The 12767-nt window shown below is 36.1% G+C and overlaps 1 protein-coding gene across 8 annotated transcripts in view; it reads left to right on the top strand.

Moving 5' to 3' along the window:
• Positions 1-12767, top strand: part of NAALADL2 (N-acetylated alpha-linked acidic dipeptidase like 2) — a 1419153-nt gene that overhangs the window by 1073936 nt on the left and 332450 nt on the right. For all 8 annotated transcript variants that reach the window (XM_056808005.1, XM_016424651.2, XM_016424653.2 and 5 more), the window contains one exon: positions 11974-12066. In XM_056808005.1, coding sequence (XP_056663983.1) covers positions 11974-12066 — 93 coding nt within the window. The remainder of the gene's footprint in view (positions 1-11973; positions 12067-12767) is intronic.

Consider the following 12767-nt stretch of genomic DNA (forward strand, 5'->3'; position numbering starts at 1 on the left):
AAGAAATTAATTCAAACTATTCATTTGAAGGACAAATACTGATGCTGAAGTTTAACCACTTTGACCACATAATGAGAAGATAGGACTCTTTGGAAAGACTGATGTTGGGAAAGACTGAAGACAAAAGGAAAAGGGGTGACAATAGATGCATCATGGAAGCAAGCGCATGAGCGTGGACTGACTTGGGAAAAGCATAGAGGATATAAAGGCCTGGTGTGCTATGTCCATGCAGTCCCAAATAGTTATACATAACTGAATGACTCAACAACTAGATAGATAGGTAGATGGATAGATGGATAGATGGATAGATGGATAGATAGATAGATGGATAGATAGATAGATGGATAGATAGATAGATGGATAGATAGATAGATGGATAGATAGATAGATAGATGGATAGATAGATAGATAGATGGATGGATAGATGGATAGATGGATAGATGGATAGATGGATAGATAGATAGATAGATGGATAGACAGACAGACATATAGATAGATATACTTTTATAATTTATTTATATGTGTGTGTATATATATATATTAAGATTGGGAAGGATAATCAAAACATGGTTTAGTTATAAGCACAAGATGTTAACAAATATTCAAGGCAAAGGTGTTTTTAAATTTTATGTTTTACATAATTTCACATTGTACTTCTTAAAAAGTATAATACAATTTGATTTAAAAAGCAAATTTTATGAATTATATTTTAAAATGAAATTTGCATCACAAAGTGTAGAGGAAATTGTCACATTTAACTAGTGAGATCCAACTTTTAATCTTCCAGTCTATTCTGAGAATCCAGAAAACCTGTTCAAATAAACTGACTCTCCAGCTAACTTATTTGAAGCTTTGTAGTCTCAATCAGAATTATGTAAAGCTGAGTGGCACAGTGGATAGTGTGATGGGCCTGAAGTCCAAAGGACTTGAGTTAAGGATGTCTTTAGATATTTACTAGCTGTTTGCCCCTTGGCAAGTCTCTTAATCTCAGTCTGCCTCAGTTTCCTCACTGATAAAATGGACATAATAAAGCACCTATTTTCACAGAGTTCTGAAAACCAAATAAGATAATATTTGTAAAGTACTTAACAGAGTATCTGGAACATATTTGGTACTTTAAAATGATTATTCCTTTCCATTCTTTTCCCCCAAAGCCATTCAGAAAGTTCAATGGAAAGATATACAGGAAACAAAAAATAAAGACCTTTATGAAACTGACAAAAAGAGGCAAAAAGACAGTGGAGTCAATTATTTGGAGAGTTAAGAATTGAGAGAAAAGAGAAAGGAAGGAGGATTTGATAAAGGAGGAAAGGGCAGGGATACATTTTCTGAGTTGAGTTCATTTCCTGAACGTGGACTTGGCTCTATTTTTCTGAGTATACACATCCTTAGTGTTCTCCGGTTTTCTCAGCTGACCAATTTGTTGTCAGTCTATGTCTATGAGGTTTAAATAATATGTAAAGAATATTGGTTTCCCACAGTAGTTTGTCTTACCCTTAGGTACAGGGCCTTATGTATAATGATTAAAAAAAAAAAAGAATGGCCATTTTTAACCCAGTAATGACTACTTCAGAGTAGAAATTAGGAATGAATCAAATTAAAGTAAGGTTGTGAATGTAGATTATTAGTCCCTCATGAGGGAGAGAAGGGCAGGCTTTCTGTTGCTGAAAACTGGTATTTTTTTTTTATTATCTATGACAAGTTATTGTACAAGTCATTTTATACATATCCTACATAAAAGGATATCCAGACATAGCTTCTTCCTTTTCTTTCTGTTCACACTTCAATAAGCTCTTAAACAAGAATTAAATTTCCTGCTATATAATGCAAGAATAAATTATATCCTTGACCTATTTGAAGATGCTCTGACTTACAGTTCTGTCAACCTACTTGGTCGGCTGCTGCTACTTAAAAAAAAAAAAATCTGCATATTTTGGCAGGACTTGGGCTCAGCTTTTGAAACATCAAATGGATAAATGATTACACATAAATTGACAGGGAGTGATGAGCTCAAAACTAATAGGAAAGAAGCATTTCAGGAAATATTTAAATTGTCATTAGCCAGAAATGTCAGTGCAGAAGAAGATTGGTACATTTTTTTTGATAAATGATATGAGGCTAAACATTCTAAACCCAGACATTCCATTGAGCTTTAAGACAGATTGAAAAGCTCCTGAAATCTGGAAAATAAGCAGTTTGGGAGTATCTTCATGTATTCCCCTCCATAATTTATAATTTTGAAATCCTTTGCTCTGACAGAACTTCTATTCTTTTCATCTCTCCTTTTTTCTCACCCCTCCTAAGCCTAGTCTCCATCTTCATCCTATCCTCATCCTCATCCTCCACACATTTATTCCCTCCAAGCTTTCTCAGACAATCACTCTTGCTTAGCTCTCATTTTCCTACTATACAAAATTGACTATAAATAAAATAAAAGTCCAATTTGACATGGCCTTCTCTTGAATCTTCCCTCCTTGCCTTATCCTCTTCTCTTCTTTTCAACCCCCAACCTTGGATTAACCTAACCTAATAGCTTTTGTCTGTTTTGTTCTTACCCTACATCTGACTCCATCACTATTTTGTTCTTCTTCTAGAGACTATTTCCTTTGTGGGCTTCGCCTAGGATTAGACCAGAGTAGGGGACCTTAAGGTAGAGAGGATAGACAGAAGAGTTTCAGCCTGGCTGAGGGTCCAAGAGACTGTGGAGAGTCACTTGGTGGGAAAGAAAGAGTTGTTATTAGTGTCAGGAAATATCCTCAGCCTCCATTCCCAATACCATCCTCGTTCCCAACCTTTGAATAAACCTTGTTACCTTGAGAAGTGCCCTCTGATTGATTATCTACTGGCCTGAGTCACTGAGCAGCCTTTTTTGCTCTCTGACCCAGAGAAGATCATCTTGCCTGACTGGGTTTAACAAAATCCCAGTCAACCATTTATATCCACCTTTACACTGGCTGTGCCACCGATCCAGAGTTTTGTTGTAAGAGAGTTTGCTTCAATACTCTTGCCATTCATCCTCTTCTGGACAGGGTTCTTTTCATTGTTATTTTTATTACTCTTCTAATAATCATACTTCAGTAGTACAAGAATCCTGTTTTTATCAGTGTGGATACATGCTCCCTCTACCTAGGGCAAGCTATAAGGAATCTATCACTTGAGTAGATGCTTTTATAGGCTGCTTTAGCAGAAAAGAGACAGCATCTCTCTGAAGTCCTCCCTGCAATAAGCCTCCCTAAACTTCTCCAGCCTCGTTCTAGCCTCTACTGCTGGGGCTAGCCTGAAAGCCTTTGGGGCCTGAGCCCTCTGCCAGTTGGGTCTACACTTCTGAGATCCCAGAGCCATTTCTGGTCCACTGGGCAGCTTGGGAAGGTGACTTCCCCCTTGGACAGCTCCTTTTGAAATTGTTCTCAAGGAAGGATTGTTGTTTCTGTTTTAAGTGTTCTCCCTATCTCTGAGGAAGTTCAATGTTATGATTAAAAGAAGAGAGATTCCATGTCTTGGAGCCAAGAAACCTGAGTTCAAATTTGGCTCCAATCCTCATTAACTGTACCAGGTGAATGTAGCTAACTCATGTTTGAGTCTCAGTTTCCTCATCTGAAAATTATAAATAATAATAGTACCTATTTGTAAGGCTATTGTGAGACTCAAATGAGATGAATGTGAAGCAGTTTATCACTTTTAAAGCATTATATCAACATTAGCTTTTAATATTTCTTTCTGTTTGTTTTTAAACCCTTCCCTTCTCTCTTAGGATCAGTTCTTATTATTGGTTCCAAATTAGAGGAGTGTTAAGGGCTAAAAAATATGGTTAAGTGACTCGGCTAGAGCCACACACCTGGTAAGTGTCTGAGATCAGATTTGAACCTAGGACCTCCTGTCTCCTATTCTGGCTTTCTGTCCACTAAGCCACTTAGCTATGATCCCATTTTTTATTATTTTGTATTGGAGCCAGTGAAATCTGCCTTCAATTCCTGCCTCAAACCTCTATTAGCTCTAGGATGATGACTCAGTTTCCACGTGTGTAAAATGGGAACAGTATCTATAGTAATTACACCACTTATTTGTAAGACTTAGATGAGAGAAAATCTTTAAAATATTGTCAGTTGTCATAAGAGCTAGAGCTAGAAATGATACTATATTCTTCATTACTAATTCCCCTGTGATGTTGTGAATTATTTAGGAGTTGGAAATGTAATGTTGAACCCAACCTTTAAATTACTCTTTAAAAGCCAATTTATTTTGTAATATCTTAACGCATTTATCTTCATAATATTGTGTTATTAATTGTCCTTTCTTGTTTCTCTGGCTGAATTTGATCACTTCTCATTCTCTCCAATTTAAAGATATATTCAGGGAAGCATTAAAACAATTAACACAATATACTGCCCAGCATTAAAGAGCACGGGGCATTTTTCTTAAAAGGAATGCCTTTAGTGAAATGTGCTTTCCTCCCTTAAACCTTTGCTGTTGGCATATACCAGAAAGAGCAGTCAGAGAACTTAGCTGATGAAATATTTCTTTTCACAGCTTTTGAAAAGATCCAGAATAGAGATAAAGTTGTCAGAAGAGTTGAGTGCTTCTCTCAGAGGGATGACATTGGAAAGTGAGATTTTGTTGTCACAAATCTTTAAAAGAAATTAAGTTTTACTTTTTGTATACCTGATCGAAGAACCCACTGAGTCTTCCTATCAGTTAAATTGAAAACCTTAGTTTGAGACATTTTCAGCTGAAGCCTTGTGCTTCTCTTGGGAGTCTTTATTTTCAGATACAAAGGATTGTTGCTTTCAAATACATCTCTGTTATTTGTTATCGCCCAGAGGTTATGAGGTCAGAATTGATCAGGGATCTTGATTGCCTTTGAGCTTATTCAATTCAATTGAATTCTGATTTGATTTTGAGAATTTCTCAGAAGCCGTGTGTTGGAATGGAGTTATGAGATATGAATTTGAATTGTGTATGATCTGGGGCAACTTCTTGAAACATAAATTCCTCTTTTTTAAAAAATGGGAATGACATTTACTGCTGTATCTGTCTCATTGAGCTGATATCCCAGATGGGATAATGTATGGAAAGTACTTTCCAAATTTTAAAACACTCTTTATCCCTCCATTATTATTAGTTTTCAATCCTTAGATCACTAGTAGAGAAAGAGGAAAGATGAGTGACTTCATTGTTTTTTTTTGTTTTTCATTATGTCAATTATTTTTTAGTGGAATAGAATAGGATTGAGTGGAAAAACATATTTTAAGTATTTGCATGTGCCAAACACTGTGCTAGCACAATTTTAAAGAACACAGTCTCAGTTATGACATTTATATTAAAGGAAGACAACATGTTTTTAAGGGTTCAGTTAAAGAGCAGAGAGAAAGATCTGCTAGTCATTTCTACATTTGTATTTAAGTCCAATGATAAAGACTAATAATTCTTAGATAATGACCACCCATCAGATGGCAATGTTTGGGGATCGAAAGAACCTGGCATCAGGACCAATGGCAAAGAAGAGTATATCCTAGGGAGCAATGGTATAACATATGGTAAGACCCACTTGATCACCATCTTGCCAGAAAGATATTAGTTACACTCTCCACTCTTCTAAAAGGTCGGAGTATCTCTGAAGAAGGGAGTGGTGATCACGAAATCACAGAATTTGATAGTTTGAGAATATCTAAGTGACCATCAAGTCCAATTTATACATGAAAGGAACCCCCAATATAAAATACCAAGAAGTCATCATTTATACTTTGGTCAATAGCTTCTAGGAAAGGAGAACTATTTCTTGAGTCAGCTTTTCCACATTTTCAGAGCTAGAATTAGCTGAAGTTTTTCCTCTCAATACCCTTCAATATCCTGATTGCCCTTCGTTTACTTTCTATCTTTTCAACATCTTCCTTCAACGGTGATATCCTGAATTGAGCCCAATGCTCCAGATGAGTTCTGATGGAGCAGAGTACAATTCCCATTTTCCACATGAAGAAGCATTCCTGGATTCTAAGCCCCCTCTTAATGACAAGAAACTGAAGACAACAGGATGGTTTGTTTTACTTCAATATTTTACTTCAATGAAGGCAAAATATGAATAAGAAAACAATTTTGGAAGTGAACAGCTGGCTGAGAAGGGATCTCTAAGAATGGGATGTGCAATTCTGAATCATGGCTTACAATATAAGGTTGACAGGTTCCTGGCCGGAAATAATGCATACCCCACAAAGGCTAGTAGGAATGACTTTTCCAGATGCCTTGCAAATAGAATCAAAAGAGCCTAAACTAAAAAGGATGGGAGAGGAGAAGACCTGAGCTCCAGTCTTTCCTCTGGTAAATTCTTGGTTCTTTTGACCACGAAACTACAGACAATTCATTTAACCTTTCAGCACCCCAGACATTTTCCTAAAACTACAAATTATAGACAAGATGCTATCTCAATCATGAAGCGATTTTCCACACCCAGAGTTCTCTCCTTATTCACAAGACTAACCTTCCCCTCACTTTCCAGCAATGGCTTTAACAAGTACTTCGTATTTTTTCCATTCTTTTTAAAAATTACTTCTATAGTACTTTATGTTTTTAATCATACTCTTTTTAATAAATCTGTCAATTCTCAAACTTATATGGCTTTCTGCTTTCTACTTTGAAAAATATAAATAAAAAGATCACTAAAATGACACAAATGATTTATAATTATAATGACTAGTGTTAGTTCTCAGGAAATCAATGAACTTTGGCTAACCATCTCTTATGTATAAAGCACTATGTTGGGCAGTAGGAATACAAGGAGAGAAATTAAACAGCCCTTGTCCTCAAGGTGCTTACATTCTAATGGAGGATATAATATTTCCATATGAACATGTTCAGAAACATAGACATTTGTATGTATGTGTATTCAGAATATATACAAAATGAATACAAGGTAGTTTTACTGAACAGACACTAGCAGCTTTGAGGGGATCAAGAAAGTCTTTGTGTAGAAGGAAGTATTAGATTTGAGTCTTGAAGGAAACCAGGTATTCCAAGAGATAAAGATGGGAGATGAAGGGTTTTCCAGACTTAGGGACAGACAGTGAAAAGACAAACCAGTCTCTCTGGGGCAAAACAACATCCAGCTTATTACTGGGCTGCAGTGTACGTTGTGGTGGGAAAAGAGACACTTTAAGGGAATATGTTGGAAAGGTAGGAAAAAGGAAGGTTTTGATGAAGTGCCAAACAAGGGAAATCTGGGGAAGGGAATAAGTATTAAGAGCCAACTATGTTCCAGGCATTATGCTATTAGCTTTATAAATATTATCACATTAATCCCTATAGTATCCCTGGGAGGTAATATCTATTATTATAATTTTACAGTTGAGGATACTGAGATAGATGTTAAATGATTTGTTCAGGATCACATAGCCAGTAAATATCTAAGACTAGATTTGAACTCAGCCCTTCCCAACTCCAGACCCATATATCTCACAATCCACATAGCTGTTTGTCAAGTAGCTTATATTTATTCCCAGAGGAGCACCTTCTTCCAGAATAATTTATTTTTTTCCCCAACTATTTTTTCTCTGTTAAAAGAAAATCCTTATCTTGTGGGAGGTAGCTTTCCTTGCTTTCTCTTGGCATCATTAGGATACCAATGAAACACACAGTCTGTTCCCTGGTTATCCTTTGCCACATGGCCAGCCCATCTTTTTCACTCTTCCATTTCTTTGACTGTCTTTTATCCTGATTTTCTTTTTTTGTCCCTTTGGAGCCTGTTTACATCCCTTGCCCTTCTCCACGTGGCCTTCTGAGTGCTATGCATTCTTAATTCTTCAGAGACTTAGGTGTCATGTGACTCATAGTTGTTACCAAGAAGCCACATCATTTGAACTCTTATATTTCAATTTAACTTTTCCTTATGATTCCTTGTTGTCTCCAGAATTCATGATGGAGCTGGCCAAGCAAGAAGATTCCAACCATGGTCTATTTCTCATTCTATTCCAGTAGCAGGATTTACTAAGCAGGCTGGTTCTTTTTCTACTCAAACACTGAAGTGACTTCCTAATAACCTAAGTCAGATTTGAGGAGGAACAGAGCATCTGGAGAATGGAGATTTTCCAAGGATCTTGGCATGAAACTAGCATATAAGATCAGAAACACAACAAGATTGGTTGCTGCCATACAGTGATGAGCCTTCTTTTTTCCTGTGTGCTGAAGTAGGGGAGCAGAAATTGACACCCTATTTCATACCTTTTGACATTGACACCTCTTCAACCCACACAAGTATAAGAGTTCCCTGGAAAGGAGCAGATTTTGGAGGCTTGAAGTCATATTTCACATCCAAAACTGTCATTAAATCTTGCCACTTTTAAAACTGTAAAACATTTGACAAATATAGACTTGGGAGATGCTAGCTTGAATGAATATATCATGCATATAAATACAGTTTTAGTATTTTAAACTGATTCGGAAAGTTTCCTGGGCTTTCCTCTACAACATGAAGCCATTCTAAATCCCTGCTAGCCCAGCTCATTGTGCCTTCCCTCCCTTCCTAGCTATCTTGTATATAACTGCCTTTTAGTTTTTAAATTTTTCTCCTTCAGTTATTTCCAGTAGTGGGCATAATTCAGCACAAAATGAACCTAAATATATAGATCATTATATTAAAAGATTTTTTTATAAACATACAAATTTTCATGGCAGTTTCTAATGGAAGATGTTGGAGTTAGTTATTCACCCATCACCATCTTTAACTCAGAGGTCCCTCTCACTTGGACTCACTTACCCATTGAACATATGTTCAACCTTAGGGGAAAACCTGACTTCTAATGAGAAGAACGAAGCACCTTTTTTCATATTATTTGGTTTGTTATAGTCCTAGATTGGTCCCCAAGTCCAATTTCATGAAAACTTGAGTTTTGACTCATATCTAGAATGTCCCCAAAGAGAGAAGAAGAAATCTACTAAGCATACAATATAAATTAGATGTGGGACAGGTATTTCCCACACTCAAAAGAAATGTTAAACAGAAAACATTCATAAGTTCATTTTGCCAGAAAGACTTAAATAGGATTCTGGGACTTAACTAAAATCAATTATTATACTCCCGTGGGTGGTGGATACTAAAACATCATCAAAATCAGAAGCAATTTTTGAGATTCCTCAATAAATGTTGTGACTTTTCTTCTTGGTTCTGTGCTCTTCCCTCAAATCCATGGTGACTGGCCACAAGGCTTAGGTTTTTCTTCTTACCATTGATAGTCTTCTTTGATGGAGAAAATTTCTCTGCCTACTATTCTATCTGATAAGATTCCAGACCGCTGGGAGTCACAACGCTGCCTCTGCCACTGGACATACTTATTTGGATATAAATGTTTGCTCAACTCTTCAAAAAAGGAAAAAGAAGATGCAATGAGGGGTCTTTCATCCTCCTAGTATAGTTGAGCCCTGCTAGTCCAGCTACCTTATGGGATCAGTTGCCGTGATACCAGGATAGTAGAAGGGCAACCTTGCCTTCCCTGTTCCACTGGCTCCACTAGCTTGTTAAGGCTGATCATCCACCTTTTGGTCCATCTGGCCCTCCGCTCTCACCTGTGGCTCCAAGAAACTGTGCAGTGGCAACTTCCTGTGAAAAATTCCTCAACAGAACAAGGTTGAACAAGAACAGATCAACGGCTCCTACACTGGATACATGGAGGATTATTCACATAAGCAAAGGTCAATGAGAACTTTAGGTGCTTACTATATTCCAGGCACTGTGCTTAGTTCTCAAAATAGAAAGAAAAAGCAAATTTAGAATGTACATGTATAAAATGTGCATGTAAACACACACACACATAGTATATATGGGAAACCACACATATGTGTATGAAACATACATGTATATATGCCCGCATATATGTGTGTACATATCTTACATATATGTGCTGTGTATGATAGAATATAACCTTGGAAGTTAATATATTGGAAAATAACCAAGAGGAAACAGAAAGATCTCCTAAAGAAGGTGACTTATGTGCTTCATCTTCATGTGGTAAAAATATATTGAGTTAGGTGATGGATGACGCTCATCTCTAATATTTAGCTTTCTAACTGTGGATAAGTCACTGAAATTCTCAGAGCCTCTGTTTTCTTATCTGTAAAATGGAAATAAAGGTACTTAGAGTATCCACTTTATTAGATTATTATAAGAATCATATTAGATAATATCCAAAAATTGAATATTTAAGCTATAGTGGTGGAGTCATTTCTGACTCTTCATGACCTCATTTGAGGTTTTCTTGACAAAGAAACTCAAGTGTTTTTCCATGCCTTCTCCAACTCATTTTACAGAAAAGAAAACTGAAGCAAACAGGGCTAAGTAACTTGTCTCATTTCACACAAATAGTAAATGTCTGAGGCCAGTATCGAACCCAGGAAGATGAGTCTCTCTGACTCCAGGTCCAGTACTCTGTCCATTGTACCTCCTCACTATTAAGTTATTGCTGTTGGTCTATTGCAAGTGAATTTCTGTCCAAAATTCAGTTGACCCTTTAAGACCAAGACAATTTCTCTTGGGTGTAGCAGGATGAAGACTAGAATCACCCTCGTATGATTGTCCCATTTCATTGAGAATGAGCCAGAGAGAGAAAAGCTCCCGTGTCCCCGAGCTCTCAGATGCCCTGAATTCCCTCCATATGACAGCTTGTTTAGAACCAATCAGTGCTTCATCAAAGACTTTCTTAAGCAACAACTGTATTCCAGGCACTGTTCTAGGCCTTGGAAATACTATGAATGAAAGAAGAATCCTAAAGAAGGGATGCTCTTTAGGGCTAGTAGTATTTGTATATTTGTATATTATTAGTTTGTTAAGTCAATGCCAAGAATCCCTCCCAGCTTAGGTGAATAAACTTAGTAGTATCTGCTGAACAGTTATCACTGAAGACTGGCACAAGTAGTCTGGGAATATCCAACATCAGAAAAAGCTATAAAATTCATTGAAGATGATACAAGAATAGCAACTCATGTTTATGAGAGAGACAGAGACAGAGAGACAGAGACAGAGAGAAATTTCTGAGGAACCAAAATAGATCTAACAAAGGCCAGAAACTAAAGCTTTTTCATGTTACCCATAGAAGAACTTCTCAGACTTCACTCAAATCCCATCTGCTCTTTTTATTTTATTTATCCACAATTTAAGAGGCTTTTTTATCTCATTTCTCAGCCTATATTAGATTAGAAACCACAAACTAGTTTGGTAGGGAGAGAGACATTTTAGTAAAAGCAGGGAGTGATCCATTGCTGCTAGTTTAGGGGGGAGGAAGACAAAAAGACAGAAAAAAAAAACACATGAGGCTTCAAAGCACTGGGATTTGGTTAAGACCTAGGCTTAAGGTCACACTGATAATCTATATTAGAGGTAGCATTTGAACTCAGATCTTCCTGATTCTAAAGCAGGATCTCTATCTTCTATGACTCACTGACTTTGAATAGATTTAGTAGGCTCAACTTTAAATAACACAAATATATAATAGTTTTATTAATACATTTGGTTTTTTCATATAATACTAGCTTTCTAGTGGGCTCTCTTTCCCTTTTTCCCCAGTAACAATAACAAAGAATTAAAATAAAAATCTGATACGCTGACAATGACTGGCACTGTTAAATTATAGTCTGCAAATGTAGCCCATCACTTCTATTTTGAAAAGAGAAAGTTCCAACAGATTGATTCATCATTGTGTTTGACCCAAGTTCTCTATTCTTTTTGAATATGATTTGTGCTTGTGTGTTTGTGTGTGTGTGTGTGTGTGTGTGTAAGGAGATTTCTTTTAAAGGCTGCATTATTAAAATGAGTGGTTAAAGTTACCTGAAAAATTCAATTATGTGGCATGCCACTTTCCTTGTTGAACTCAGTTAAATGAGACATTATTACACATTCTTGTTTTGAGTAAAGAAAAGCATTTAAAAAGAGAAGAAATTGAAGCAAAGGTAGGATAATTACATTAAAATTACCCTCTGATGCATCTTCCCTTATAGAAATCAGAATCGTCACAATGAAAGTTCAGACGGTCACTGAATACAAGACACTGACCAATGTTGTTGGTTATCTCAAGGGCGCTTCATTTCCTGGTAAGTAAAACCAAGCGATGATAAACTGAAGTTCTTATAAACCAATATGGAATAATTGTAAATCCTCCATATACTATAATTTAATAGCCCAACTTAGAAATGATTGGAATCATATGATTTTCAAATTTAATATTTTTGTTTGTTCTGTGAAATGTTGGCTTACTTTGCCACAATATTTTTCATGTGCTTGTCATTGTATACTTAAAAGACATTGGTTTTAGTAATATCTTTGGAAGAATATACAGTAAGTTCCATGCTGACTGGGATTTGGACTGTCCAATAGAATACAAGCTTCTTTAGGGTTAATAAAAGCTATGTCATTTTAACTTCAAAATCCTCTAATACTCATCGCAGAGTCCAGTGCATAGTTGATGCTTAATACATTTTTGAATCATTGTTTTAAAATGTGTATACATTAAGAAACAAAATGCAAAATGAACTTTGTCTCCAATGAATAATGCTCGGAAATGACCAAATAAAAGAATGTTAATAAAAAAAAGAAACAGAGCAAAAACAAAATATTAATAACAAACAAAACGGACAAAAAGAGGAAGATAATGTGCATAATTAGCAAGACGTTCAAATGTGTTTAGATCGTCTACTTTGCAATTCAATACATTAATGGCAAATATCCATATAATATAAGAAACAAAGAATAATTCTTTCAAAACACATTGGGAGGCACAACCATGTGTAACTAT

Source organism: Monodelphis domestica, chromosome 8 (assembly GCF_027887165.1).
Source record: "Monodelphis domestica isolate mMonDom1 chromosome 8, mMonDom1.pri, whole genome shotgun sequence".
In the NCBI taxonomy this organism is placed as follows: domain Eukaryota; kingdom Metazoa; phylum Chordata; class Mammalia; order Didelphimorphia; family Didelphidae; genus Monodelphis; species Monodelphis domestica.